This window comes from Megalobrama amblycephala, linkage group LG15 (genome assembly GCF_018812025.1).
Source record: "Megalobrama amblycephala isolate DHTTF-2021 linkage group LG15, ASM1881202v1, whole genome shotgun sequence".
Classification (NCBI taxonomy): Eukaryota; Metazoa; Chordata; class Actinopteri; order Cypriniformes; family Xenocyprididae; genus Megalobrama; species Megalobrama amblycephala.
The window spans coordinates 26,330,877-26,357,588 of record NC_063058.1 but is presented as its reverse complement, the minus strand read 5'-3'; the positions used below and the strand labels follow the sequence as shown (position 1 = coordinate 26,357,588).

General features: G+C 39.2%; 1 protein-coding gene across 5 annotated transcripts; it reads left to right on the top strand.

Annotated features, from left to right (window-relative positions):
• Window positions 1-678: 678 nt before the first annotated feature.
• On the top strand, window positions 679-26,449 carry tubgcp6 (tubulin, gamma complex associated protein 6). 5 transcript variants are annotated; one of them, XM_048159513.1, is made up of 25 exons: window positions 680-946; window positions 1,216-1,997; window positions 2,078-2,241; window positions 5,771-5,987; window positions 6,100-6,261; window positions 6,345-6,466; window positions 6,541-6,604; window positions 6,750-6,859; window positions 9,588-9,679; window positions 9,831-9,970; window positions 10,536-10,685; window positions 10,982-11,063; window positions 14,241-14,329; window positions 14,402-14,517; window positions 15,068-15,206; window positions 16,505-16,591; window positions 16,674-19,245; window positions 19,468-19,623; window positions 19,719-19,887; window positions 20,801-20,942; window positions 21,622-21,816; window positions 21,904-22,036; window positions 22,236-22,449; window positions 24,203-24,396; window positions 26,192-26,449. In XM_048159513.1, exons 2-25 carry the CDS (start codon window positions 1,251-1,253, stop codon window positions 26,281-26,283), a joined length of 6,348 nt encoding a protein of 2,115 aa, XP_048015470.1. In that variant the 5' UTR covers window positions 680-946; window positions 1,216-1,250; the 3' UTR covers window positions 26,284-26,449. The 5 variants fall into 5 exon arrangements, with proteins under 5 accessions (XP_048015472.1, XP_048015470.1, XP_048015471.1 ...); XM_048159514.1 differs by having other exon boundaries at window positions 680-1,051; window positions 16,677-19,245; XM_048159511.1 differs by having other exon boundaries at window positions 680-1,051.
• The last annotated feature ends 263 nt before the right edge of the window (window positions 26,450-26,712 follow it).

The following is a 26,712-nucleotide window of genomic DNA, read 5'->3' as shown; positions in this document are numbered from 1 at the left end:
CATGGTTTCTACAAAATAAAACCGGAAACAGAGGGTAACGCGGGTATGACGCAATTGACAGGCGACTCCTCACACGTCCCGGAGCCTTGGTTAAAATTGCAATTTTCTCACGATTTACAAATAGTTGGAAACATTTAGGATATTGTAAATACTGAAGTGAACAAAATATATAACACTAGCCTAGTGGTTTTTGGGTATTTTACTGCAAAAATATTACATATTGCACCATTAATTTGGTATTTAAAACTGTATTATTATGAATACATTCAGAGCCATTAACCAAAACAATACTACAAGATTCATAAATAACAAACGACTTGACTTGTTGCCTATGGGGTGAATCAAAAATTTAGTGTGCTCAGAGTTTTATGTACTAACAGGCCACATCTGGACTGGAGCCATTTTGAAGGAATGTTGTTTGATGAGAAATAAAATATTAATAATTAAGAAAATGTGTATCAAATATAGAAAAGAAAACTTAGTATGAATATAAATATACATTTATGGATTAAAAAAACAAAACAAATGCATGATTATTTGCTGTGACGCCGCTAGCGGACGCTCTATCCGGAAATGAGTGCGTCAGGGCGTATCAAGATTGATCCAATGAAATTACTGAGAGGGCGCCCACATGTCTGTGGCTTAGCCAATGAATGTACATCTCTCTTCCGTTTCATCCAATGAGAGTGGAGAGAAGGCGGGACTTCTGTGTGTAGCGCGGCGGTTAAGGAAATCTAGCTCGTGTGCTTATGCTCATCAAATGCTTCTTTTTTATTACCAATAATATTAATTCACTAATGCGGAATAAACATTTGCACCTCGGACAGCTTAAACTCTCGTTCCAACGTGAGTAAATGATCTCAGACACGTATATATGAGCGTGCTGGCGTTTGTTTACTGCCTTCGGTATGAAATACGTCGCATACAATGTGTTTATCTGCTAGCTGTGAGTCTAATAAACCTTAATTGTTCATATGAAAGAACATATTATACTAGTTTGATGTGGCTTTTGGGTTTGGATCATGTATGCTTCATTCTTTGAATCAGAAAGGTATGACTAATATTACAAAAGATGATAACAATAATAAGCAAGTATTAAGACACTTTACCATTTAAAACAAAAGAAATAAAAGCATAATTAAAGACATGATCATATATTTTAAGAACTGTATATATTTTTGTATCAATTCCATAAATGTAGTTTGTTTTGTGCAGGTCTCGCTGCGTCATGATCGCGCGCTCTCGCTGAGATGTCCGGTTGCCACGGCAACAGCATCACGGGGCTGCTGGGCGCGCTCTGCGACTGCAGCATCTCCGGGTTGTCATGGAAACGTCGCGCTCTGGGCTCAGCTTCGCGGGAGTCAGCGCGTCGGACCCTGCGCAAGCGTGCGTACGGGGCGCTGCTTGCGGGTCTCTTCCAGGATGGGTTGCCCAAACCGCCACCGAACGCCCTGGCGAACACACCTGCCCATAATAAAATACTGATGATCTCCTTTGACCTGCGCGTGTCCGGTCGCGATGAGGAGGCGGAGAGGTTGGAGGAGCTCCTGGGTCAGCTACGGAACGGGGCGGGACTGTCTGAACTGGATTCCGTCCTGGAACTCCTGGTGCAGCTGGCCGGATCCGTGGCTCCGCCTCCTCTGTCTTTCAGTCGCGACTACATGCGGCGGGAGCGTCCCGTGCAGCGCAGACCCCCGTTGGGCGGGTACCTGAGCCAGGACATGCAGCGGTTGGAGGAGAGGGCGTGGTCTTTGATCTGTGGGGAGGAGTGGGGCGTGTTCGGGGGCATCTGCAGGACCGTGAGCATCATGGACGCTCCGCCGGGCACCGGGCTGCTCGGCCTGGGGCGCAGGCCGGATGTCGAGGAGAAGTTTGAGAGAGAGACCCGACTGTCACTGTTTGGTGCCCTCCAGCACTCCAGAACCGCAGATATGGACATCCGACTGGACCTGCCGCCCGTTCCCAGTAACGCAGACATTACTGGACTCAGCATACGGGTGAAGATACTATCCATTCTTCTTTATTATATATTTTAGTCTTGTCCTCCCTGGTGTCTTATATGTTGTTGTTTCTGCAGGTTCCTGCAGGTTTGGATCAGTCTGATGACGAAGGCTTCCAGTCTTCCTCTAATCTGACTCCAGATTCCCAATCCGAGCCGAGTCCCAGCCCTGAGTTCGACGTATGGGAGGCCCTTCGGACGTTCGTGCCTGGCAGACGGCGCTGTTGGGAGAACATTGGCTGGTGAGAGAGAGAGTCGAGCTGTAAACATCTGCTCTGACTGACAGTGGTTTGATTCCATTATGATTCTTTTCAAATCTGCACTACAACAATTGAATAGAGTGGTGCAAAACGTGGAAACAGGTTTGCATATTAGCACTTCCGGATCCATCATCCCAGAGTCAATGGGTTTTTTAATTGGGTTTTTGGTTAAATGGCTGAAATAAGGTCTGTGGTGAACTTTGAAGGCTAATTGGCAGTTAGCATCACACTAGGTGCGTCCCAATTTGTGTACTGTGTACTATTCTATGACGTTTATAAATAGTGCAAGTAGTGCGTTCACACTGAAAATTCCAAAAAGAAAAAGTACACTTTAAATACCCGGATGATGCACTAAATTAACGGAAAAAATGAAGTGTGGAATGTTGGACACTTCATGCACTCAACTGTCGCAGCTTTAATTACGTAGCGAAGGAGGAGAAGGTATCAGACTCCGTTGTTAATTGACAAAATAACCTTATACAATTTACGCACTACATAATGCGCACTATACACTATGCACTTGGGAAGCAACTACTGGTTCCCTCGACAAAAACGCAATAGAATTTTCCCACAAAAACAATCTGTGTGATCAACAAAAGTTTATGATACTTCCACGTTTTGTCCATCAAGATAAACAGAACTTTTATGAATTTTGAAGTCTGAATGAAGTCGCCAGAGGTAAAAAGCTAAGGGTAGGCTATAAACGAACTACACCACGGTCACCATCACTAAGCTTCTGAGAACTCTTTCAGTATTTTCAAATATTTTCCCAGGAAGTTTTAGTTAGAATAGTTTATAAGAATAATGAAGCTGTAAAAGTGGACCGAGTTTACCTGTTCGACGTGATGACGTTTAAAGGGTCATGAAACCCCAAAACACATTTTTTGAGATGTGATCAGATATGTACAGGCTGCATATCTCTGATTGTGTTCGTCTGAAAGAAGATGGGTCGAACACACATGAAATTCCAGCACCTGCCACTTTTAAAAAGCTGTGTACACAGCCTATATATTTACTCCACGAACTAACTCTACAAACATGAAGAACAGTGGTAGGTGGACCTCTGAACCTCATGCGAAGGAGAAAATCCAGGATGAATTTGAGCAGACCAAGAGAAACATGATTATGTATTTCTGCTCAGCTAGCGACATTGGGCGTGAACCACACGGCAAAAGCTAATACTTTTTTCATATACTGTCTACTTTCTTTGTATAACAGTTCTATCTAATAACATATTAGACAGGACTGTTAAACAGATCGTAAACTAATGAAGACGGAGAATGTGAGCAATGTGTGCTCAGGCTCTGTCTGAACTGTTCTCAGCGCCTTCAAAATAAAAGTAACAACAACAAGCGCGGTTTACGTCACTTCAGGCCCTAGGGGAACATTAGTTCTCGGGGATCCACACTGGTGGCAAAAGCCACTATTATTATACCATGCATATGTTGACTTTTTTTTATTATTATTTAAAGAAGAAACCAAACCAATATATAGTTGACATTTGAGGTTTAATGCTAAAGAAAAACAATAAAACATTGTTATGATTGTTTTATATATATATATATATATATATATATATATATATATACGAAGAGTCCAAAACGCGATAAACGCCATTTTCAAAAAATTGAGTTTCCACCAAAATCAGTATTGTATCTGGTCGGTATTGAAAAGTCATTTATTAATTTTGCGCAAAATGCGATATCCGTCGTGTTATTCTGTCATGTTTTCTCCATTTCTTCCCAAAACGCGACAAACGCCAGTCTCCTTTTTCTGCAGAACGCGATATATCCGCTCTCCACCAATCACAGCGCACCATTCCACACACTGTAAACATTAAAGGCTTTTTTAAAAGCCGTTTTTAATACCAATGTACTCGGCAAATGTGTTTATTTAACCGTGCGGTGGTGCCAGATACTCTTTAATCGGTAATGACAAATAATTCATAACATTAACAAGATGACCATTGGAGCGACGGCTGAATGTATTTTTAGTAAATTGGCTGAATATAAGATAAATATTGGCAAAGTTTAGACTCTGTTATACATGTGAATCAACTTACTTTGTTGTGTATTTTCAATTTGAAAAATAACTTTTATATTGATGGATTAATTGCATTTTGAAAAAAAAAGTGTCATGGATTTATTGCATTTTGGGGAAAAAATAATACGTTTTTATAATAAACTTTTTAAAATCAAAATGTAGATTTGAATTTTTTTATGTTTTTATATCCAAAAGATGCTATGTGAAAGTTTAAAACAGAAAATAGGGGTTTTCATCTTGCCAATTTTTTGGTAAAGAAAACACCTTTTTACTCAAAATAATCAAAATGGAGTTATTGCGTTTTGGAACCAAACTCTTTATATATATATATATATATATATATATATATATATATATACAAAAATATGGCATGCAGTTGCTACAAATAATAGTATAAAGCTATTCAGTTAATAATTTAATAATTTAATATAATTAATAATCACAATTACAATTTCCAGGGAATAATTGACAATTATGATTTTTGTCATAATCATGCAGCCCTAATCATTTTTGTGCGAACTATCCCTTTAAGACAAATCTGATGGTGTTTAAGCGAATACTTACCAAGCTGTGTATTTTGACATATTTCTGTGTATTTAACTGTTTGTATTTAACAGCTAACTGCTGTACTATATTTTACATCAATCACTGATCTAGATGATTTGGATGTTAAGTTTGGGCTTTTAGGGAGGAGCGAAAGTACACCGCTGTGAAGGAAAGATGCAATATCACAATCCTAGTTTCTTGTGGTCATTGCTGTAGGGTTGCTGTCATTGCAATGTCTCCATTTTCTGCAAAGATGTTGAAAATTTATTGTCCATTTCAGACAGCTGGTAAAACTGCCAGACCGGTGAATGTAGTGAAGCAAATTTAGTTCCAAATAGGGCTGGGCAACAAACTCAAGCTCCTTTTCTCTTATATCGAAATCCTCTGACATTTCTCCTTTAAAATTATCGTTTTAGACTTCTAATTTGTGACCGGTGTTTTGTTTTGCTCTGTCCTCTGCACTTCCGTGTTCATCATTATGTAATTCGTCAGGTCAGAGGTTACTCTTCCTCTGCAAATCGATGTGTACAGCTAGTTATTATAGTTAATAAAGTTTTAAATATGGATATTTTTCTTATAAAAACTTTTATTAACCCCCTGGATCCGTATGGATTACTTTTATGATGGATGGATGCACTTTTTTGGGAGGGCTTCAAAATTTGGCCCCCCTTCACTACCATTATAAAGCTTGGAAAAGCCAGGATATTTTTAAAAATATCTCTGATTGTGTTCATCTGAAGGAAGGTAGTCATATACACCTAGGATGGCTTGAGGGTGAGTAAATCATGGGATAATTTTCATTTTTGGGAGAACTCTCCCTTTAATGAATACCACAATCAATGCATTGCAGTACACCCCTGCCGACTAGTTTAAAAGAAGTAGTTTGTTCACATTTGTCATCGTTTTTCTTTCTCTCCTTCAGTCCACCGGGTCAGAAGGAACCCCCGTACCTGACAGAGGCCGGCAGAGAGGCGTTTGATCAGCTGTACCGGCTGTGGGAAGGAGAAATGAGGAACATTCTGTCCACACAGACACCATCACCGCTCCTGCCACTGCCGCTGGACTGCCAGAGTCAGCTGGTCAAAGACGTGCTCAACGTGCTGATCGGGGTCTCCTCCGCCACGTTTCCTCTCAACGAGGTAGCTGAATTCAGTATGCTTTTGTATGTATTGTACATTTTAAAAAACATATCTCATTTTATTAACAATGCATTTCTCCTGACTTCCTCTTATGCTTCATTCTCCACTCAAGGCTAGTGTGCAGTTTGATGTTCGTCCGGATATATGTGTGTCCGGGACATCGCCTGAGAGTGTGTCTCGGCTGCTGTGTGAGCTGGCACAGTACGGCACACACTATCTGCGTCTCAGCCGCTTCGCCCTGAGCAGCGGGAGTCAGAAGGGACTCGTCTTCCAGGTGACGCACGCTGTCATTTCTTACAGGTCTTTAGTTTTTTTCCCCCATAACAGCGTGTGAGACAGATTGTGTGTGTGTCTCAGGCCTTCACCGGTGGGCTGCGGCGTTACCTGCATTACTACAGAGCGTGTGTGCTGAGCACACCGGCCTCTCTGAGTCTACTCATTATCGCTTGTCATTTCCGCAAACTGGGACGTCAGCTCAGGTAAATCTTCCCTCCTGTCACACACAAAAAAAAAAGTCAAATCAGTTTCAGCAGATGTTACTCATGTTTATCAGGTATCTGTCAGAACTGTGTTGTGTGGATGGAATCGCCGGTGTGGGACGAGCAACATTCCCCATGGTAAGAAACACACACTTCACATACTTCCGTCAGACACGGTAGCTTTGAGGTCAAGTTGTTTTCAGCTCGGAAGTGTTGTAGACAGGTGGGTGTTGCAGGTCTGCGGTGCTGTGTGTGTAATTGGCAGTGTGATGTCTGTGTTTAGGGTGTAAAACTGCTGTCGTGTCTGTATAATGAAGCTCAGAGTAACTGCAGTAATGAGAATCATCCGGTGCTGCTGTCGCTGCTGAAGAGCAGCTGTGAGCCGTACACGAGGTGAGAAACTCATCTCCTCTATCGCTCTTTACTTATTTATCTATTATTCAACTCGAGAAGGTCACTTAAGAGCAGAGTGGTTTTTGACACACTATATTTTTCCAAGTGACTGATACTGTGAAATGGTTTCTGTAGCGTCTGGCTGCCATTAAATGCACAATAGAGGTTCTCTGCTGTTATTTTTCTTGTGCAACATGAACGTAGAGATCTCATGCTGCTCTTTCCCATACAACCACATAAAGGCCATGTCTGTCAAGCTCCAAAAACAACAAAAAACCCATAACTTGACCCATAATCTTGCCCTTTGCCGAAGCACAGAAATCATATTTATGTACTACATAATTATGTGCTGTTGCTCAAACAGTAGAGCATGGTGCTAACAACTCCAAGGTCATGAGTTTGATTTCCAGGGAATGCATGATTTGAAAAGCTATACTTTGAATGCAATGCAAGTCATTTTGGATAAAGTTACTTGCAAAATGCATAAATGCAAATCTAAATGTTTAATGCAGAAAAAAAAACTTTTTATATATAGTTGTATAGTTTGTAGTAAAATGCATAGGGTTAGTCTATATTGTGGTTTTATATAAAAACATGGTTTGTAAGAAAAAAAGTAGTTGTCTCTGGTATGTTTTTATTTAAATAGTTAAAGGTACACTATGTAACTTTTGGCCCTCTAGTGTTTAAAAAACAAAACTGCATGCTTTTTTGAGGAAGAACATTATTTTGGTTGTGCTTCGGATGTGCGGATGAATACGTTTCTTTCTCATAACTAAAAAAAATAACCCCTCGTGTCCTTCCAAACCTGTAAGACCTTCGTTCATCTTCGTAACACAAATTAAGATATCTTTGATGAAATCCGAGAGCTCTCTGACTCGTCCATATACAGCAATTTAATTACCACTTTCAAGGTCCAGAAAGGTACTAAAGACATCATTAAAATAGTCAACGTGGTCGACCTTAATTTTATGAAGCGACAAGAGTACTTTTGTGCGCAAAAATCAAAACAATAGTAACAACTTTATTTAATGAATTCGTCTCATCCCTGTCATTCTCCTACGTTGTTTACGTTCAGCACTTCCAGGTTCAATGTCAGAACACTGACTCATTCAAAAATGAAAATTATCCCATGATTTACCAAAGACTATAGAATAAAATAAGACGCATCACTCACGTTGTTTTGAATGGGAGAAAGTGCAATGCGCAATATGGTGGAATAAGTCCCGCCTTCTAAATAAGAGCCAATCAGGTAAAAGTCATCGTGTCACTGCAGCGGCCGTTAAAAGCTCCGGTTCCTATAGAAACAGTCAGACGTGCACTTAGGATGCGCATTAGGTTGATCCAGCCTGAAAAATACAGTTTTTTTGTCATGATTCAAGCATTTAGAAACAAAATGTATGTGACAGATGTTGTCAGATTTCATTGGTGATTTCAAATATGAAATTTAATCGAAAGCTTGGCGAATTTGATGTTTCCCCATTCAAAGAGATAGGAGCTGCACTTGGATGCCCAAGAGGCATTTCTAAGATTTGGATTTACTCGCCATCAAGCCATTCGAAGTGTATATGTGACCCGCGAAATGAGTCGGAAGTCGCAACGTTCTATTTTAAGATATGGGCCGATATTGTGGAAAAACTCTCTCTCTCTCTCTCTCTCTCTCTCTCACTCTCTCTCTCTAACTCACTCACTCACTCACGCGCACGCACACACACACCCTCTCTCTCAAGCAAAAATGTAGCACCTCTGTTCAATCTTTCTGATTTTAGTAAATCTTTGTAAAAGTGCCTTATAAAATAATTCAAATAAATACTTTAAAATAATTTGAGCTTCAGCCTGGTTTAATAGCATTTATATATATATATAAAAATGTCTTTGGTCAAATTAAGCTGTAAAATAAATAGTTTATCCCTTTAAATGCAATGGATTTTGAAAGATATCAACAAAAAAAAGGGCAAAAAACTTTAAAAGCGATTTTCTCAGGTTTTCAGTTGGAAAAAGAGGGCAGTCAACCATAATTCAAATGGGTATATCTTTAAAACCATTCAAGGTATGACTTTGACTAGGATATCATTTTAAAGCGTATTGTCTCATCTTTCCATTGATACCAAAATCTCAATTTTGAAATTTGGGTCACTGTGACTCATTTTGCTGGATCAGGTCACATATGACTATCTTCTTTCAGACTAATACAATCGGAGATGTATTTTTTAAATATCCTGGCTCTTCCAAGCTTTATAATGGTAGTAAAGAGGGGACCAGATTTTGAAGCCAAAAAAATGCATCCATCCATGATCCATCATAAATATAATCCATACAGCTCCAGGGGGTTAATAAAGGCCTTCTGAAGTAAAGTGATGGGTTTTTGTAAGAAAAATATCCATATTTAAAACTTTATTAACTATATTAAATGATGAGGATATTTTTGAATTTATCTCCGATTGTGTTCGTCTGAAAGAACATATACACCTAGGATGGCTTGAGGCTGAGTAAACCGTGGGATGATTTTCATTCTGGGGTGAACTATCCCTTTAAATGCCCTAAGGCCTAATCCTGACTTAGTCTAAGCCCTGTCTGTTAAACAGACTTACCATAGTGAATCAGGGTAAGACAAAAACATGTTTTGGAAGAAGGATTAATGATGATGATGATTGACTAATAATTAATTTAATTTTGAACAAAATAGTTACATAGTGTACCTTTTTAACTAAATGTCTGTGTGGGTGTTCAGGTTTGTTTCAGACTGGGTGTACAGTGGCGTCTTCCGTGACGTTTATAAAGAGTTTATGATTGAGGTCAATGAGGATTATCTGACCTACAGAGGTGAGTTTCTCAATCTCACGCTTTAATAAATCCATTCATTTTCTGCTGCATTATTAGATTAAATTTAAAACCCTGATGGTGTGCAGTTACATCAGTGATAACAGTCTTAAAATCAATATGTCAAAAAATGAATGAATCTCTGTTCCCTCAGATAAGAACTTTTGGACGCAGGGATACACTCTCATTTCGCGGGATGCAGAGGACTGTGTGCCGGTCTTCCTCAAACACATCGCCAACGACGTTTACGTCTGCGGGAAAACGATCAATCTTTTGAAAATCTGCTGCCCACAGGTGTCCCACTTCACTTCATAATGCTTTATGTACACTACTGTTCAAAAGTTTGGCGTCGGGAAGATTTTCTAATGTATTTATTTGATCTAAAATACAGTAAAAATAGTAATATTGTGAATTATTATTATTAATATTATTACAATTTAAAACAGCTGTTTTCTATTTTAATATATGTTAGTGTAATTTATTTCTGTGATGCAAAGTTGTATTTTCAGCATCATTACTCCAGTCTTCAGTGTCACATGATCCTCCAGAAATCATTCTAATATGCTGATTTGCTGCTCAAAAAAACAATTATTATTATTATTATCAATGTTGGAAACAGCTGCTTCATATATATATATATATATTTTTTTTTTTTGTGGAAATTGATATTTCAGGATTCTTTGATGAAGAGAAAGTTCAAAAGAACAGCATTTATTTGAAATATACATCTTTTGTAACATTATAAAAGTCTTTACTGTCACGTCTGATCAATTTAATGCATCCTTACTGAATAAAAATACATTTTTACTCGAAAGGAACTTCGGAAATTCCGATCTAACTTCATCTGTCCGTTAAACAGCACTATATCTTCTGGTCGGATGTACCGGTGCCCAGGATCGCTGTGACGTTTTCCCTGCAGGAAGTTGAGGAGATTGAGAGAGACTGCGCCGTGTACCGAGGGCGAATGGAGACGATCGCTAGGCACAGCGCCATCAGCAGGGAGGAGCAGGTACTGCACCTGTCATGATGCTGATTTGTGGAGATATTTTTGGTGATGTTGCTATATAGTAAAGTAATTATGAGCTTTTCAGAATAGCTCATCCAGGTTAAGTGTTTATATGTCTGCAGTATGCTCACTAAATTTAGAGACACCGTTGTCATGGCAACAGATGAGATTTTAAAATCTGGTCCATTAACCCAGTTTTACCAGGACAATGTGACCTGGGCTAAAATCTGCTTCATTGTTTTGCGCTGAAGTCCGTCTTCCTTTATTTTCCCCTCTCTCTATAACTTATTTTTCGTCAGGCCACGCGGACTGAACAGGCCCGACAGGAGCTCATTAACCAGGTCAGAGAGACAGCAGCCAAGACCCTGGAGAGAATCAGAGGTCAGAAATCTGTCCCCTCAAAACCCAAGCACGCACACACATGCACCTGATGCTGTTAGCGGCTTCTGTCTGGGTAAAATTAGTCTTGCGTAGCCAGACTTGACTTTCATCATAGGCCCTGTCCCAAATAGCAGCCTTCTGAATTATAAATTGAGAAATGGGACGCCCTAAGGGCCAGGAAGTTCATGTTGAGTGAGCCATTTGGGAGAGAACCGGTTTCTGCTTATCCTGACCAAAAGCTTTTTGTTTAGTTTAAAGGGTTATTTCACCCAAAAATAAAAGTTATCCCATGATTTACTCCCCCTCAAGCCATCCTAGGTGTATATGACTATTCTCTTTCAGACAAACACAATCGGAGATATATTTAAAAATATACTTGCTCTTACAAGCTTTAAAATGGTAGTTTTGATTTTGAAGCCAAAAAATTCATCCATCCATTATAAAAAAAAAAATCCATACAGCTCCAGGGGGTTAATAAAGGCATTCTGAAGCGATGGATTTTTGTGAGAAAAATATCCATATTTGAAACTTTATTAAATATAATACCTAGAGGCCACTTGTCCAAAAGTAATCTTGTCAGATTTCAGCTATCGGATTGGATTAAGTCTTGAAAATGGGTTGTTCAAAAGGAAAAAAGGATTCTGAAATCAGATTAGATCACAAAATCCGATCTTGGTTTTGATCTGGATAAAATCATCAGTTTGTGTTGTTCAAAACGTTTTAGTAAGATTTGGATACTTTTGATCCAAAAAATCTGTATTATACTGATCCCATCAGAAGGGTGGATTTCAGGAACAGAAATCTAATAAAATGTAACTTTAAAACTGGTCAAAAAATACAACATTTTTATCATGTAATATACATACACACACATTTTTTATTTTGCTCTTGAATTAGTTTAACTGTTGAAGTAATAAATTAGTAGACATTAGGCTGCATATTTAGCCTTTCGATAACCTAAAGTAAAAAAAGAGATTTTTGTGCCATAAAATAATCCCCAAAGAGCTGTAAATATCAAACAAAAATATTATATTTAAAGGTGCCCTAGATTCAAAAATTTAATTTATCTTGGCATAGTTAAATAACAAGAGTTCAGTACATGGAAATGACATACAGTGAGTCTCAAACTCCATTGTTTCCTCCTTCTTGTGTAAATCTCATTTTTTTTAAAAGACCTCTGAAGAACAGGCGAATCTCAACATAACACAGACTGTTACGTAACAGTCGGGGTGTACGCCCCCAATATTTGCATATGCCAGCCCATGTTCCCAACATTATGAAAGGCATTAGACAAGGGCAGAACGTCTGGATCTGTGCACAGCTGAATCATCAGACTAGGTAAGCAAGCAAGGACAATAGCGAAAAATGGCATATGGAGCAATAATAACTGACATGATCCATGATTACATGATATTTGTAGTGATATTTGTAAATTGTCTTTCTAAATGTTTCGTTAGCATGTTGCTAATGTACTGTTAAATGTGGTTAAAGTTACCATTGTTTCTTACTGTATTCACGGAGACAAGAGAGCCGTCGCTATTTTCATTTTTAAACACTTGCAGTCTGTATAATTCATAAACACAACTTCATTCTTTATAAATCTCTCCAACAGTGTAGCATTAGCCGTTAGCCACGGAGCACTATCAAACTCATTCAGAATCAAATGTAAACATCCAAATAAACTCTGTACTTACACGATTAGACATGCTGCATGACGAACACTTTGTAAAGATCCATTTTGAGGGTTATATTAGCTGTTTGAACTTTTTTTATGTTGTTTAAGGCAAGCGTGAGCTCTGTGGATGGGGAGCACCAGATTTAAAGGGCCACACACCCTGAATCGGCTCATTTCTAATGATGCCCCAAAATAGGCAGTTAAAAAAAATGAATTAAAAAAAAAATCTAGGGGGGTATTTTGAGCTGAAACTTCACAGACACGTTCAGGGGACACCTTAGACTTATATTACATTTTTTAAAAAAAGTTCTAGGGCACCTTTAGTTCAAGTGTACTGTTTGTAAACTACATTGGCACAATCATAAGAGAGGAACCAGTCAGAAGTTCTTTGTGAGCAAACGCAAAGTTTCTCAGGTGAACGCTACGTGGAACTTCAAAAGCATTGAAATGTTTTGGGGGTTTTTCCTAGCTCACGTTCTTTCTATCACCATGTCCCTTTAGGGTCTCCATAGAGCACTAGTAATCTAGATTTGGTAATATGAAAAAGCGATCTGGAGATCTGGATCAGGGTGTTCCAATCCAATTTTGCTTTAAAAAAAAAAACCCAGCACAAAAGTAAGATGGATTACCTGATCATGGATAGCAAAACATGGGATTTCCAAATCCAGATAATTCTGATCTAGATTAAACTTTGTGAACAACTGGCCCTAGCTTCCGGCAGACATTCGTACGCATTGATTTGTGGTAGAAGAGTAACCTCTGACCCGATGCATTACGTAATGACGAACATAGAAGCTCAGAAGATAGAGCAAATCAAAACACTTCTAGTTCACGAACTGGAAGTCTAAAATGATAATTTTTAAAGAAATTTCGATATAAGGGAAGAGGAGCTTGAGGTTATTGCACAGCCCTGTTTGTTTGAACCACAAGAGACGTCTGAGATAACGATATTCCAACATCCTGTGTCATACATCTCGTCAGGGGGTCACTCATTTGGCGTAAGTCAATTTGCGCAATGTGTGTACGGTCGTCCGCCGGAAGCTAGTTATTTGAATTTAGTTTTTGCTTTGCTTCAAAAGGCCTTTATTAACCAAAGATATTTGGAAGATTGTTTGTAACCAAGCAGATCTCGCCCCCCCATTGACTGCCATATTAGGAGAAAATACTATGGTAGTCAATGGGGGGCGAGATCTGCTTGGTTACCAACAAACTTCCAAATATCAACAAAATTAACAAAATTCATACTGGTTTGGAACAACTTGAGTGGGAATAAATGATGACAGAATTTTCATTATTGGCCTTTAACAAAAACTAATGATACAAAAATAACACTGATTTGTATAATAAATAGTGTTTTTTTACGTGAGGAGGACAGTTGTTCTCCTCGTGGAGGTCAAGTATTAATTATCAGGGCGCCCAGTGAGAGGGAGTTCCTCCCCACAGAGGCAGATGAATGGAGTTTACAGCTGACGTCCCGCTGTTTTCACTCTCGCCCCCTGCAGGCCGCCAGGTGTCGCAGCGTCTGGCGGAGGAGGCCCAGAAGAGAGAGCGATTTAAAGAGATGAAACAGCAGCTGGAGCTCGACCAGGAGGTGAGGAGCATATTAATGACCAGTCAGTAAAACCATCTTCAGCGGCTCTAACTCGTGTGGATGTGGTTTCAGTGGCGTAGTGCTGCAAGACGGAAGGAGCAGGATGATGATTTCAGCTACGCTCGGGAGCTCAGAGACCGAGAGCAGAGGCTGCAGGCCCTCGAGGAGCAGCTGGAGCGCCGGGCACGGTGGGCGGCATACAGTAAAACTCAGGAAAAAGAACGATTGAGGCTGAGGCTGTAGAGCGCGGCAGTGACTGCCCACAGGAAGTTTATTTCCCATTCATATTCTCTCCACAGGCATTTGAGCAAATTATTCGGTAAAGCATTATGTGCCATGAACCAAAAACAGCTCTCAGATGAATCATATCATTAGAATATTGGATTCGGTCCAAAGAAGTATTTAAGAAAAAAGACAAAGGTACAAGATTGTGTACTCTTTTATGAGGGAATGAACTACTCATCCCATAAAGCACTGCAAATTACCGAAATCAATGATAAAATATAAAACTATTGACTAAATGCAAGTTATTATAGGTATACGTTTTTTATTATTTATGTTTATTGCAAAACGGTCAAATATAAGTGCAACTTGATAAACCCATACAAATATATAAATACAACTTGATGGTCATTTCATTTGCAATGCATCATTTTTGCACTCTTGCAATTTTCAATCAAAGGCATTTAGTATCAAGGAAATTGAGAATTAAATGATATATTTTCTGTGTGTGTTCAGGATGGATCTGATCGCTCAGTACGGTCAGTTATCAGAAGCTGCTGCTAGACGAGAGCTCAGAGCCATGTGGAAGGTGCAGAGGATGAAACTCGACGAGCGCAGAGTGAACTTCCTGCAACAAGAACAACAGAACGTACAGGTCTGATATCATTCTTCACAATTTTTATTGTAATTTTGTTGAGTTTGGGTCATTTAGATTTTTTTTAGGACCTGTTTATTATTTTGCTCCATTATTAATAATATTATTTGTAATTTTATTAAAAATAAGTTTATATTTTATTTTGCTTTTGTAATGTTATTTATATCATTAATATTATGTTAATATTATTGACATATTATAATTGACATTATTTACATTATTGTTATTTATAATTTTATCCATTTTCAATAAATTATTTTACTAAAATATATTTATAAATATTTAATTTACTTTTTTGCATTTTTAATAGAGAATTTTTAGTACCTGTTCAGTAATGTAATAGTGATATTATTATTTGTAATTTTATCAGCTATTAGTAACTTATTTTACTAAAAATGTGTATTTTCAAATATTTAATACATTTATTTTTTACAAGAAAATAATACAAATAATTTATTAATTTTACTAAAAATAAATGTCTATTTTTTTGCATTTGTAATAATGTTATTTATAACATTAATATTACGTTAATATTATTATGTTATTATTGTTATTTGTAATTTTATCAATTTTTAATAAATTATTTCACTAAAATTTATTTATAAATATTTAATTTATTTTTTAATTACTTTTTCTCTTTTTTTAAATTTTTAATAGAGAATTTTTAGTACCCGTTTAGTAATGCAATAGTGATATTATTATTCTTTATAATTTTATCAGCTATTAGTAACTTATTTTACTAAAAATGTATATTTTACAAATATACAATACATTATTTTTTACAAGAAAATTATACAAATAATTTTAATAAAAATGTTTATTTTTTGCATTTGTAATATTGTTATTTATATTATATTATTATTAGTAGTAGTTGTTGTAGTAGTAGTAGTAATTTTATCCTATTTTCAATAAATTATTTTATTAATTATTATTTTTTTGTAATTTTATCAGTTATTAGTAACTTATTTTACTAACAAATTTATAAATATAATTTTTTTTTTACAAGAAAATAATACAAATAATTTATTAATTTGCAATTATACTGTATCTAGAAATTATGCAACTACAATCTAACACAAACCTTTGTTGGTGTCATGTGAAAGTCTGCAGTTCTCAGTTTATGGACCATCCTTTCTAAGTTCCTTCAACTTTTAACTGTCTTGTAGTTGTACTTGCATTAGTAATCATACGTCCAGCAGTTAGCAAAGGGTATATGTTTGCATTTGCCATTAAAGTACTGTTTTAAAGTGATAGATGGGGGAAATCTTTATCTCTGAGGTGTTCTGATTTATGTTCAGGCTCTTCTGGAGAAGTTTCCTTTAGGTCTGGAGGTCCCCCATCCGGAAACACCCTTTAAACAACAGCCGGCACAGCTACACGCTGAGGTCTGTGTGATGTTCTTTACATTTACACATCTATAGCATCATAAATTCTGCCTACACTGGTGTAATTGTTTTCATTTTACAGCAGAATCTTAGTGAACAGCAAACAGCAGATCCTCCTGTCCCAGAATCCTCTGCTCCTCCCTACTCTCTTGCCAATGATGTAACTCATGCTCTCATATCAGAGGAAATCAACATTGCTGACTTCCTCCCCAAGCCTCAACGCATCCCTGACAGTGGTGCCCTGACCCAGGCCCTCCGCGATATTGGTTCTGACCTGTTGCAGTTTCCTCAGAAGCCACACCCAACAAACTCCCACATACGTCTTGGACAAAATGTTTCAGAAGTCTTACAGTCAGTCCCTGTGCCTAGTCAATATGGACAAGCATCCAAGTCCAATTTCCTATTGGGCCAGTTTACTCCAGAGGTGTCAGTAGGTCAGCCGAAGGCTAGTGTTCATGGACACCCTTCACAGAGCTCAGTGCAGCTGGGAGACTCCACTGCCTCGGGGCGGAACAAGGGCCTGATCCGCTCGGAGTCAAACACCCCTGCACAAACCACTCAAGAGGTAACATGTGAGGCACAGATCGGTAGCCAGAGTACAGAAAAACAACCAACTGGAGAAAAGACAGGAATTGAGCCCTCGGCGGCCAGCACAGGTTCAGAGCCAAAGCAAGCCACCCAGGAGCCAACAGAGAAAGCCAAGTCCTGTGAGAGTGTCAGCCAGCCCTCTCACTGTTCTCAGCCAGAGGAAGAACAATCTGTGTCTCCTCTCATAAGCTTCCATGAGTCAGAGTCTGATACTCATATGAGAAATAACAGCCGTGATCCTGATCCAGCACTGATCTCTTTCCTGCCCTCCTCTGATGTCCCTGGCCACGCCTCTAATGCCCATATAAGGGTTGGTGATCATGTTTCCGAGTTGACCACTCCCATCCACTCTGCTAAAAGTTATGGCCACGCCTCTGATGCCCATATTAGGGTTGGCGTACATGTTTCTGAGGTAACCACTCCTCTTCTAACCCCTCATATGCATGGCCACGCCTCTGACGCCCATATAAGGGTCGGTGAACATGTTTCTGATGTAACTGCTGCTTTTCCAACCCCTAACATCCATGGCCACGCCTCTGATGCCCATATAAGGGTTGGCGAACATGTTTCTGAAGTAACCGCTCCTTTTCCAACCCCTAACATCCATGGCCACGCCTCTGATGCCCATATAAGGGTTGGCGAACATGTTTCTGAAGTAACCGCTCCTTTTCCAACCCCTAACATCCATGGCCACGCCTCTGACGCCCATATAAGGGTTGGCGAACAAGTTTCTGAAGTAACCGCTCCTTTTCCAACCCCTAACATCCATGGCCACGCCTCTGACGCCCATATAAGGGTTGGCGAACATATTTCTGAAGTAACGGCTCCTTTTCCAACCCCTAACATCCATGGCCACGCCTCTGACGCCCATATAAGGGTCGGCGAACAAATTTCTGAAGTAACGTCTCCTTTTCCAACCCCTAACATCCATGGCCACGCCTCTGACACCCATATAAGGGTTAGTGAACATATTTCTGAAGTAACAGCTCCTTTTCTAACCCCTAACATCCATGGCCACGCCTCTGACGCCCATATAAGGGTTGGTGATCATGTTTCCGAGTTGACCACTCCTCTTCTAACCCCTAATATGCATGGCCACGCCTCTGACGCCCATATAAGGGTCAGTGAACATGTTTCTGATGTAACCACTTCTTTTCCAACCCCTAACATCCATGGCCACGCCTCTGATGCCCATATAAGGGTTGGCGAACATGTTTCTGAGGTAACCACTTCTCTTCCAACCCCTAACATCCATGGCCACGCCTCTGATGCCCATATAAGGGTTGGTGAACATGTTTCTGAAGTAACTGCTCCTTTTCCAACCCCTAACATCCATGGCCACGCCTCTGACGCCCATATAAGGGTTGGCGAACATGTTTCTGAAGTAACTGCTCCTTTTCCAACCCCTAACATCCATGGCCACGCCTCTGACGCCCATATAAGGGTTGGCGAACATGTTTCTGAAGTAACTGCTCCTTTTCCAACCCCTAACATCCATGGCCACGCCTCTGACGCCCATATAAGGGTTGGTGAACACATTTCTGAGGTAAATACTCATATCCCTGTCGCTAATATTCATGGCCACGCCTCTGACTCCCATATAAAGGTGGGTGAGTTTGTGTCAGATGTCACCTCCTCTCGCCCACTTTTGAGCAAGTTTGGTCACTCTTCTGACAGCACTCTTAAAGTGGGTTGTGTGATGCCAGACGCCGCCCCTTCATCCACCCCTCTGCCTGGCAGCGCTTTCGGACATGCGTCCGACTCCGTGCTAACATTAGGGTGTGTTGTATCAGGCATAGACCCTCAGCGCTCCCCATTGCCTGGAAGTGAGTACGGACATTCCTCACAGTCTACTTTGGGTATTGGGTGTGTGGTCAGTGGGATTGAGACCATTCGGCCCAGCTCTCTTTACAGCGGAGCCCGTGCACATACATCAGACTCTGCTCTGGGCATGGGTTGCGTGGTTGGCGGGGTGGTGCCAGGCAGTTTGTACGGTGACAGGCTTCCAACGATATTTGACCGAGCATCAGAAGACACAGAGAAACCAGCTGACACAGACACCCAGGGTGAGAACGCAACTGCGCAAATGTTTAGCACCCTTAAATGTAACTGCCGTTTTCATTAGAAGTGATATTTTACTCAAATATCACAATATCTCTCATTTTATCATAGGTACAGATTACTTATTTTAAGAATTAATTATTTTTGTTGATGTCTGTTGGTCATACACAAAGTGAATTCACTGTGGTTGATGATTTCTTATTTGTATTTAATATGTTGTAATGCAGCGCCCCCTAGTGAGCTGTTCTCCTTGGATGAGGGACTGACTGCCTGGGCTCTGGGACTAGGATTGTCCCCTAAAAAGAGTCCAGAGGATCGCTATCTTCTCAGCCTGGCCTCACAGTACCAAGTCGAGCAGTACCAGGACTCGTACGGCCTGATGAGTGAGTACCGGAGCAGCTGACTTCATCCTGAACCACTAGAGCTTTCTTTCTTTATATCAGAAACAGAGAGGTTTGTGTTGTCCTTCCTGCTCTAGCTGCATCTCCAGAATCTGAGCTGCTGCTGCAGGTCACACGGGGCCCGAACGGCCTTCCTGTCGACCCCTCCCTGCACCGGGCCACCGATGCCACTGCTGTTCAGCTCAGCGAGATGATGCCACTTCCTGTTCTCATGAAACACTCTGTTACAACTCCACTGATTACACAGTATGTAAACTAGAGCAGGGTTCAAATATTGATTTTCTAATTAACAATCACGATCTTTATTTGAACTATCCAATTTAGCCTAGTTATTGATTGGAATCAGTTCATAAATCACATATTCATTCATCAGAAAAAGTTACTGAACTGCTATTTTACTCACTGACTAGATGTTTCTATGGCAATTTTAATATATACACACTTTCTCTCTCTCACACACACATGTGTATATATTAGTGTTGTCAAAAGCACTGACTTCGATACAAAGTCGATACTTAAATTTTAAAAATGTGGCGCTGTTGAGCGATTCGTAAACACGTCTAATTGGCCATTGTGTTCAAGCACTCAACAGATATGTCTGTGCTTACAAACGCTCCCATGCGTTGATCATTGTAGCCAATCACAAACATATCTGTTGAGCGCTTGAACACAGTGGCCAATCAGAAGTGTTTACGAATCCACTCAACAGCGCTCAAAGTGTCACATTTTAAAAAATTTCAGTATTAACTTGGTATCGAAGTCGGTACTTTTGACAGCACTAATCTATCTATCTATCTATCTATCTATCTATCTATCTATCTATCTATCTATCTATCTATCTGTCTATCTATCTATCTCTGGAAATAGGGAGGGATTAAGGGAAGTGAAAGCATATCATTTTAAAAAATAAAATTATAAATAAATACCTCACTTGTCAAATTGACATAAATTTGCATATTAAAAACTTGAATTCATATTTATACATGTAGTTGTGTAAAAATAAATAAATTTGATAAATCAGGCACTTATGTACTTTGGCCTCTTTACATTGTAACTAAAAAAATGTTCAGAATCGAGCCAATATCGAGCCCTGATGCACAAATCCCTGTACACTAAAGGACCAAATTTGTACATTTGAAACTCTCTCTCTTTCTCTCAGTGTGTCCATGGTAAATAAGGCCGTGGTGGATTATTTTTTCGTGGAGTTGGGCGTGGAGAAGCATTTTGAGACTCTCAGGCATTTCCTGTTAATGGAGGATGGAGAGTTTGCCCTCTCTCTCAGCGATCAGCTCTTCGAGAAGGTCTCGACACAGTTTCATCTTCTGATGTGAAGAGCTTGATAAAGGGGTCCTATTATGCATTTTTACATTTTCAGTGTTCTTTAGTGTGTGATGTTGCTGTATGAGCATGAAAAAGCTCTGCAAAATTACAGTGAGTTATTCTCTATATCGGTGCACACTGATTCTGAACTCCCTGAAACGCTTTAATTGTAGTCTTGAGTTTCTAGGAAACAATGTTCCTTATTTAAATAATTCCCGCCCAGGTCATATGCAAATAAAGGGGCGAGGCCTGGTTGAGTTGCGTTCAGTGTGTTGAAACACGTGGTTATGATAAGGGGCGTGACATTCCCCAAACACGCTCAAAACAGTTGACCAATCACAACACACTGGTCCAGCCGACCAATCAGAGCACACTGCGCTTTTCAGAAGGAGGGGCTTCATAGACCAGAACTAAACAGCATTACTGACAGACTGGGAAGAGAGGTGCTGCAATAATATCAAATATGTGAAAAATAATGTGTTTTTTGAAAATTCAAGCATGAAAATGTATTCTAGTAGAGCCCAAAAACAAAATCAAGACTTTGAAAAAGGGCATAATAGGTCTCCTTTACACACAATTAGATTTAAAAGTGAATTAAACATTCAGTATAATGAGGTCATGTGACATACGTGTTCAAAATGCATATTATTGTGTGTTCAGCTGGGCAGTGGTCAGACCCCCGGTGAGCTGCTGACCCCGCTGGTGTTGAACTCCATTCTGAATAAGGCGTTACAGTACAGCGTTCACGGGGACAGCGAGCTGGCGGCTCACTTCACGTTTGCGCTGCGATACCTCCCTGAGATCTTCCACCCTCACGCTCCAGACTCGCTGAACTGTCTCGAGCTCCGATACAAGGTCAGAGACTCTCACTGTCTGCATGTAATCTAAAGTTTCTGAGGAGCTGGACATTTTTTTTTTCATGATACTTCTCTGGTCCTGTAGGTGGACTGGCCAGTGAATATCGTCATCACGGACAGCTGTCTGAATAAATACAACAGACTCTTCTCCTTCCTGCTGCAGCTCAAACACATGGTGTGGTCCCTCCGAGACGTCTGGTTTCACCTCAAGAGAACTGGTGAGATTTCTGCCCCGCTTTCTTTCACTGTTCACCTAGTAAATGTATGAAACTCTTCACACAAGTACTTACGTCTTCCATCCGATTCAGTCTTCGGTTCTCATTTGAAAAAACAGCTGCTATTTAAATCTGTCAGAATGGGTATGTAAGGCTTTTGTTCCAAAACCCAAAAATAATTTTTCCTTCTCCTGTCTCTCAGCACTGGTAAAAGGTGCCGGTCGTTCCGTCCAGTTCCATCAGCTGCAGCTGTACAGACACGAGATGCAGCACTTTGTGAAGGTGATCCAGGGCTATATTGCTAACCAGATCCTTCAGGTGTCCTGGAGCGAGTTCACGCACAAACTGAGCAGTGCCCACGACCTGGACGCCATTCACCGCACGCACGCCGAGTACCTCAACAGAGCCATCTTCAGGTGAGGACTCGTGTCCCACTCAAGCATGACATATCCATTGTTTAAAGGGGACCTATTACGCCCCTTTCACAAGATGTAATATTAGTCTCTGGTGTCCCCAGAATGTGTCTGTGAAGTTTCAGCTGAAAATACCCCACAGATCATTTATTATAGCTTATCAAAAACACGCCGCTTTCCAGAAGGGGGTGGAGCTGTAACAGCTCACGCTTCGGTTGCTCAACAACAACAAAGCTGGAGAATCTCACGCAGCCATAATGAGAATTGTCAGTAACGGTGTTCAGCCTTACATTGTTCAAACCGGAGTCGACACTGATGGAGAGACTCAGGAAGAAGTTACAACTTTTAGAATGAAACTGGACGTTTCTGAATGGTTAGTGGATAAATTTATGTAGTTGCTGTGGAGTTGATTCAACTCATCCACTAGCATGTGCCGTCATGTTAATCTTTTGTATTGAATTGATCCTCGTTTGTGAAGCAGTCCGGCGTAAAATGACGGCATGATAACAACACTCTACTACAACAACTCTTCCTCTTCTCTAAAGCAGCCCAACATGACCTCGCGCCCTTTGTTGCGTGTTCCCGGGGCAGAGTTTATGTCAATTTTATGGTTAGTGATGTCACTAACCCGGGAAAAAGCTCATTGGTTTCTGTAAAAGAAAATATCTCCCTTTGCATTGAACTTTGAGCGTTGTAACTTCGCAGATGTTGTTTATGCTCAAACAGCAACATTACACGCTAACTAAAGTTAAAGATGCCCTAGATTCAAAAATTGAATTTACCTCAGCATAGTTGAATAACAAGAGTTCAGTACATGGAAATGACATACAATGAGTCTCAAACTCCATTGTTTCCTCCTCCTTGTGTAAATCTCATTTGTTTAAAAGACCTCCGACGAACAGGCGAATCTCAACATAACACCGACTGTTACGTAACAGTCGGGATCATTAATATGTACGCCCCCAATATTTGCATATGCCAGCTCATGTTCAAGCATTAGACAAGGGCAGGACGTCTGGATGTGCACAGCTGAATCATCAGACTAGGTAAGCAATCAAGGACAACAGCGAAAAATGGCAGATGGAGCGATAATAACTGACATGATCCATGATAACATGATATTTTTAGTGATATTTGTAAATTGTCTTTCTAAATGTTTCGTTAGCATGTTGCTAATGTACTGTTAAATGTGGTTAAAGTTACCATCGTTTCTTACTGTATTCACGGAGACAAGAGCCGTCACTATTTTCATTTTTAAACACTTGCAGTCTGTATAATTCATAAACACAACTTCATTATTTATAAATCTCTCCAACAGTGTGTAATGTTAGCTTTAGCCATGGAGCACCATCAAACTCATTCAGAATCAAATGTAAACATCCAAATAAATACTATACTTACGACATGTTGCATGACGAACACTTTGTAAAGATCCATTCTGAGGGTAATATTAGCTGTGTGAACTTTGTTTATGCTGTTTAAGGCAAGCGCGAGCTCTGGGGCGTGGAGCACGAGATTTAAAGGGGCTGCGTACCCGGCGCATTTATAATGATAGGCAGTTAAAAAAATTAATAAAAAAAAAAACTATGTGGTATTTTGAGCTGAAACTTCACAGACACATTCAGGGGACACTTAAGACTTATATTACATCTTTTGAAAACATGTTCTTCGGCACCTTTAAAAAAAGTGAAATCATAATCAACCACCCCTTTGATATATCTGGAGAAGGGATTTATCATCCATAATTGTTTCCCAGGGGTTTGCTGACAGAGAAAGCCGCCCCCGTCATGAACATCATCCACAGCATCTTCAGCCTGATCCTGAAGTTCCGCGGGCAGCTGATCGCGCAGCCGTGGGAGCTCCAGCAGGGGGAGCCGGTGCATCCCAGTTTCATCGCCATGCAGCAGTCCTACAACACCTTCAAGTACTACTCCCGCTTCCTGTTCAAAGGTGAGCTGCTGCTACAGGTGTAAACACTGTAGAGCAGAGATCAGAGGTCTGTGACGGGGCCGATAAGATTAGTGTGTGCTTTCATTGTGCCTTTAGTCATCAGAACAATTCCTGAGATAGAGCTGAAAACAACTATTCCTCAATATGATCAGTATTTATGTATTTGCTCTGAAATGGCTTAAAATGGCTCTTTTTAATCAGGCGAATGATGGGAGGAGCATTTGGACAGGACAGCAATTATCAAGTAGATTTAAAAAAAAAAAAAAAAGTGCAGGTTATTTTTTAATGAATGCTAGATATTTGTCCTGTATATATAACACTTAACACTGGAAAAGTGGAAACACTTCATTTATAATTTGCAATACTTAGGAAATATACATGACTATGGAAGAGGATTAGGGCCAAGCAATAATAAAAAAAAAAACATCTCGAGATTAAAGTTGTTGAATTTCGAGAATAAACTTGTTAAATTACGAGAAAAAAAATCGTTAAATTTCGAGAAAAAAGTCGAGATAAAATGTTGAATAAACTAGTTAAATTACAAAAAAAAATCGTTAAATTTTGAGAAAAGTCGAGATAAAATGTTGAGAATAATGTCATTAAATTACAAGAAAAAACTCGTTAAATTATGAGAAAAATGGCGTTAAATTACAAGAACAAATTTGTTAAATTGAGAAAAATGTTGTTAAATTTCGAGAAAAAAGTCGATAAAATGTTGAGAATAAAGTCATTAAATTACAAGAAAAAAGGCGTTAAATTACGAGAACAAATTTGTTAAATTATGAGAAAACTGTTGTTAAATTTAGAGAAAAAAGTCGATAAAATGTTGAGAATAAAGTCATTAAATTACGAGAAAAAAGGCGTTAAATTACGAGAACAAATTTGTTAAATTATGAGAAAAATGACGTTAAAAGTCGATAAAATGTTGAAAATAAAGTCATTAAATTACAAGAAAAAAGGCGTTAAATTACGAGAACAAATTCGTTAAATTATGAATTTGTTCTCATAATTACACTACTTTTTTCTCGTAATTTAATGACTTTATTCTCAAAATTTAACGAGTTTATTCTCAACATTTTATTTTGACTTTTTTCTTGAAATTTGAGTTTTTTTCTCTAAATTTAACAACTTCAATCTCGAGATGGTTTTATTTTTTTATTATTGCTTAGCCATAATCCTCTTCCGTACATGACAGTTATAAATTCATCTACTTTTTGAAAAAACGTTGGCATGCGGTGCTAGACATGACTGATTAATCATGTTGAGCTCATCCATACTGAAGACCATCGCACTCAATTAATCAAGACGTGTTGAATCTATTGGCATCTTTTTTGCTGAAAATTAAACCACCAATCCCACAAAAATATCTCTTTATTATTGCTGTCATATGCGTCGTTTGTGAGACAATGAGATGCCGTAAAACTAACCAGATGGTGCAGTCTTTAGAAAATTAAACTGGCTAAAAAAAAATACTGTATTATTGCCAGCAAAGTCATCACAAATACAGCTGGTTCTTGAGCAGAGCTCCATACAAGCCAAATGTTCCAACAGGACATTCAGATGTGTAATAAAACAGCAATATTGCTCTATATATGGTTCATATCATACACTTTTGTAGCATTTTATCTTTCCTTAAATGTCAGTCAGGATGTCTTGCACCAGGATCATTACAGTAACTTTTACATGATAATATTGCTCACTAGTGAAAAGTTTTAATGTAGTGTATTTATGATTTTTTCCAATGGATATTTGTTCCTTTTAACCTGAGTGAAATAACTGTGTTTGTTTTCTACAGTGGTGACCAAACTGGTGGATAAAGGCTATCAACCCCATCTGGAGGACTTCCTGTTGCGGATCAACCTCAATAACTACTACAAAGACTCTTGATTGTCGTGTGTGTGTGTGTGAACGAGTCCTCTGGACCTCCTGCTTCAGTGTTTGTCAGTATATATGGTGTTTATCGCCAAACATTGAACATTTCCTGTTGTGCAGTGATGCTTTTATCCACAAAGGCTGAATGATGTGATATGTAAAATAAAGTATTTAATTTTCAGATTGCTTCTTCATGACTCTTAACGTAAGTTAGAAATGCTCACAAAGCTTTATTAAAGAGTTTTACATTCTGAAAAGACGTTACATGGGCAGAATCTGACGGTCCAATAACTGCGGCACATCCACTCGCACCGTGTTCATGAATGATTTTATTGTTCAGCATACATCATGCTCAAGCTCATCGCAGGTTAAACGTCAGGCTTTTTTAAAGTTTGGTGAACACTTCAGGATCAGTTTGTGATAAATGTAAACAGTTCAACTCAC

Excerpts from the sequence above, each read along its gene's own strand:
- tubgcp6 (XM_048159513.1), top strand. The coding sequence starts at position 1,251 with ATGTCCGGTTGCCACGGCAACAGCATCACGGGGCTGCTGGGCGCGCTC. Across the intron at positions 20,943-21,621 it reads GCGATCAGCTCTTCGAGAAG|CTGGGCAGTGGTCAGACCCC; the intron begins GTCTCGACACAG and ends TTGTGTGTTCAG. Across the intron at positions 21,817-21,903 it reads GTCTCGAGCTCCGATACAAG|GTGGACTGGCCAGTGAATAT; the intron begins GTCAGAGACTCT and ends CTGGTCCTGTAG.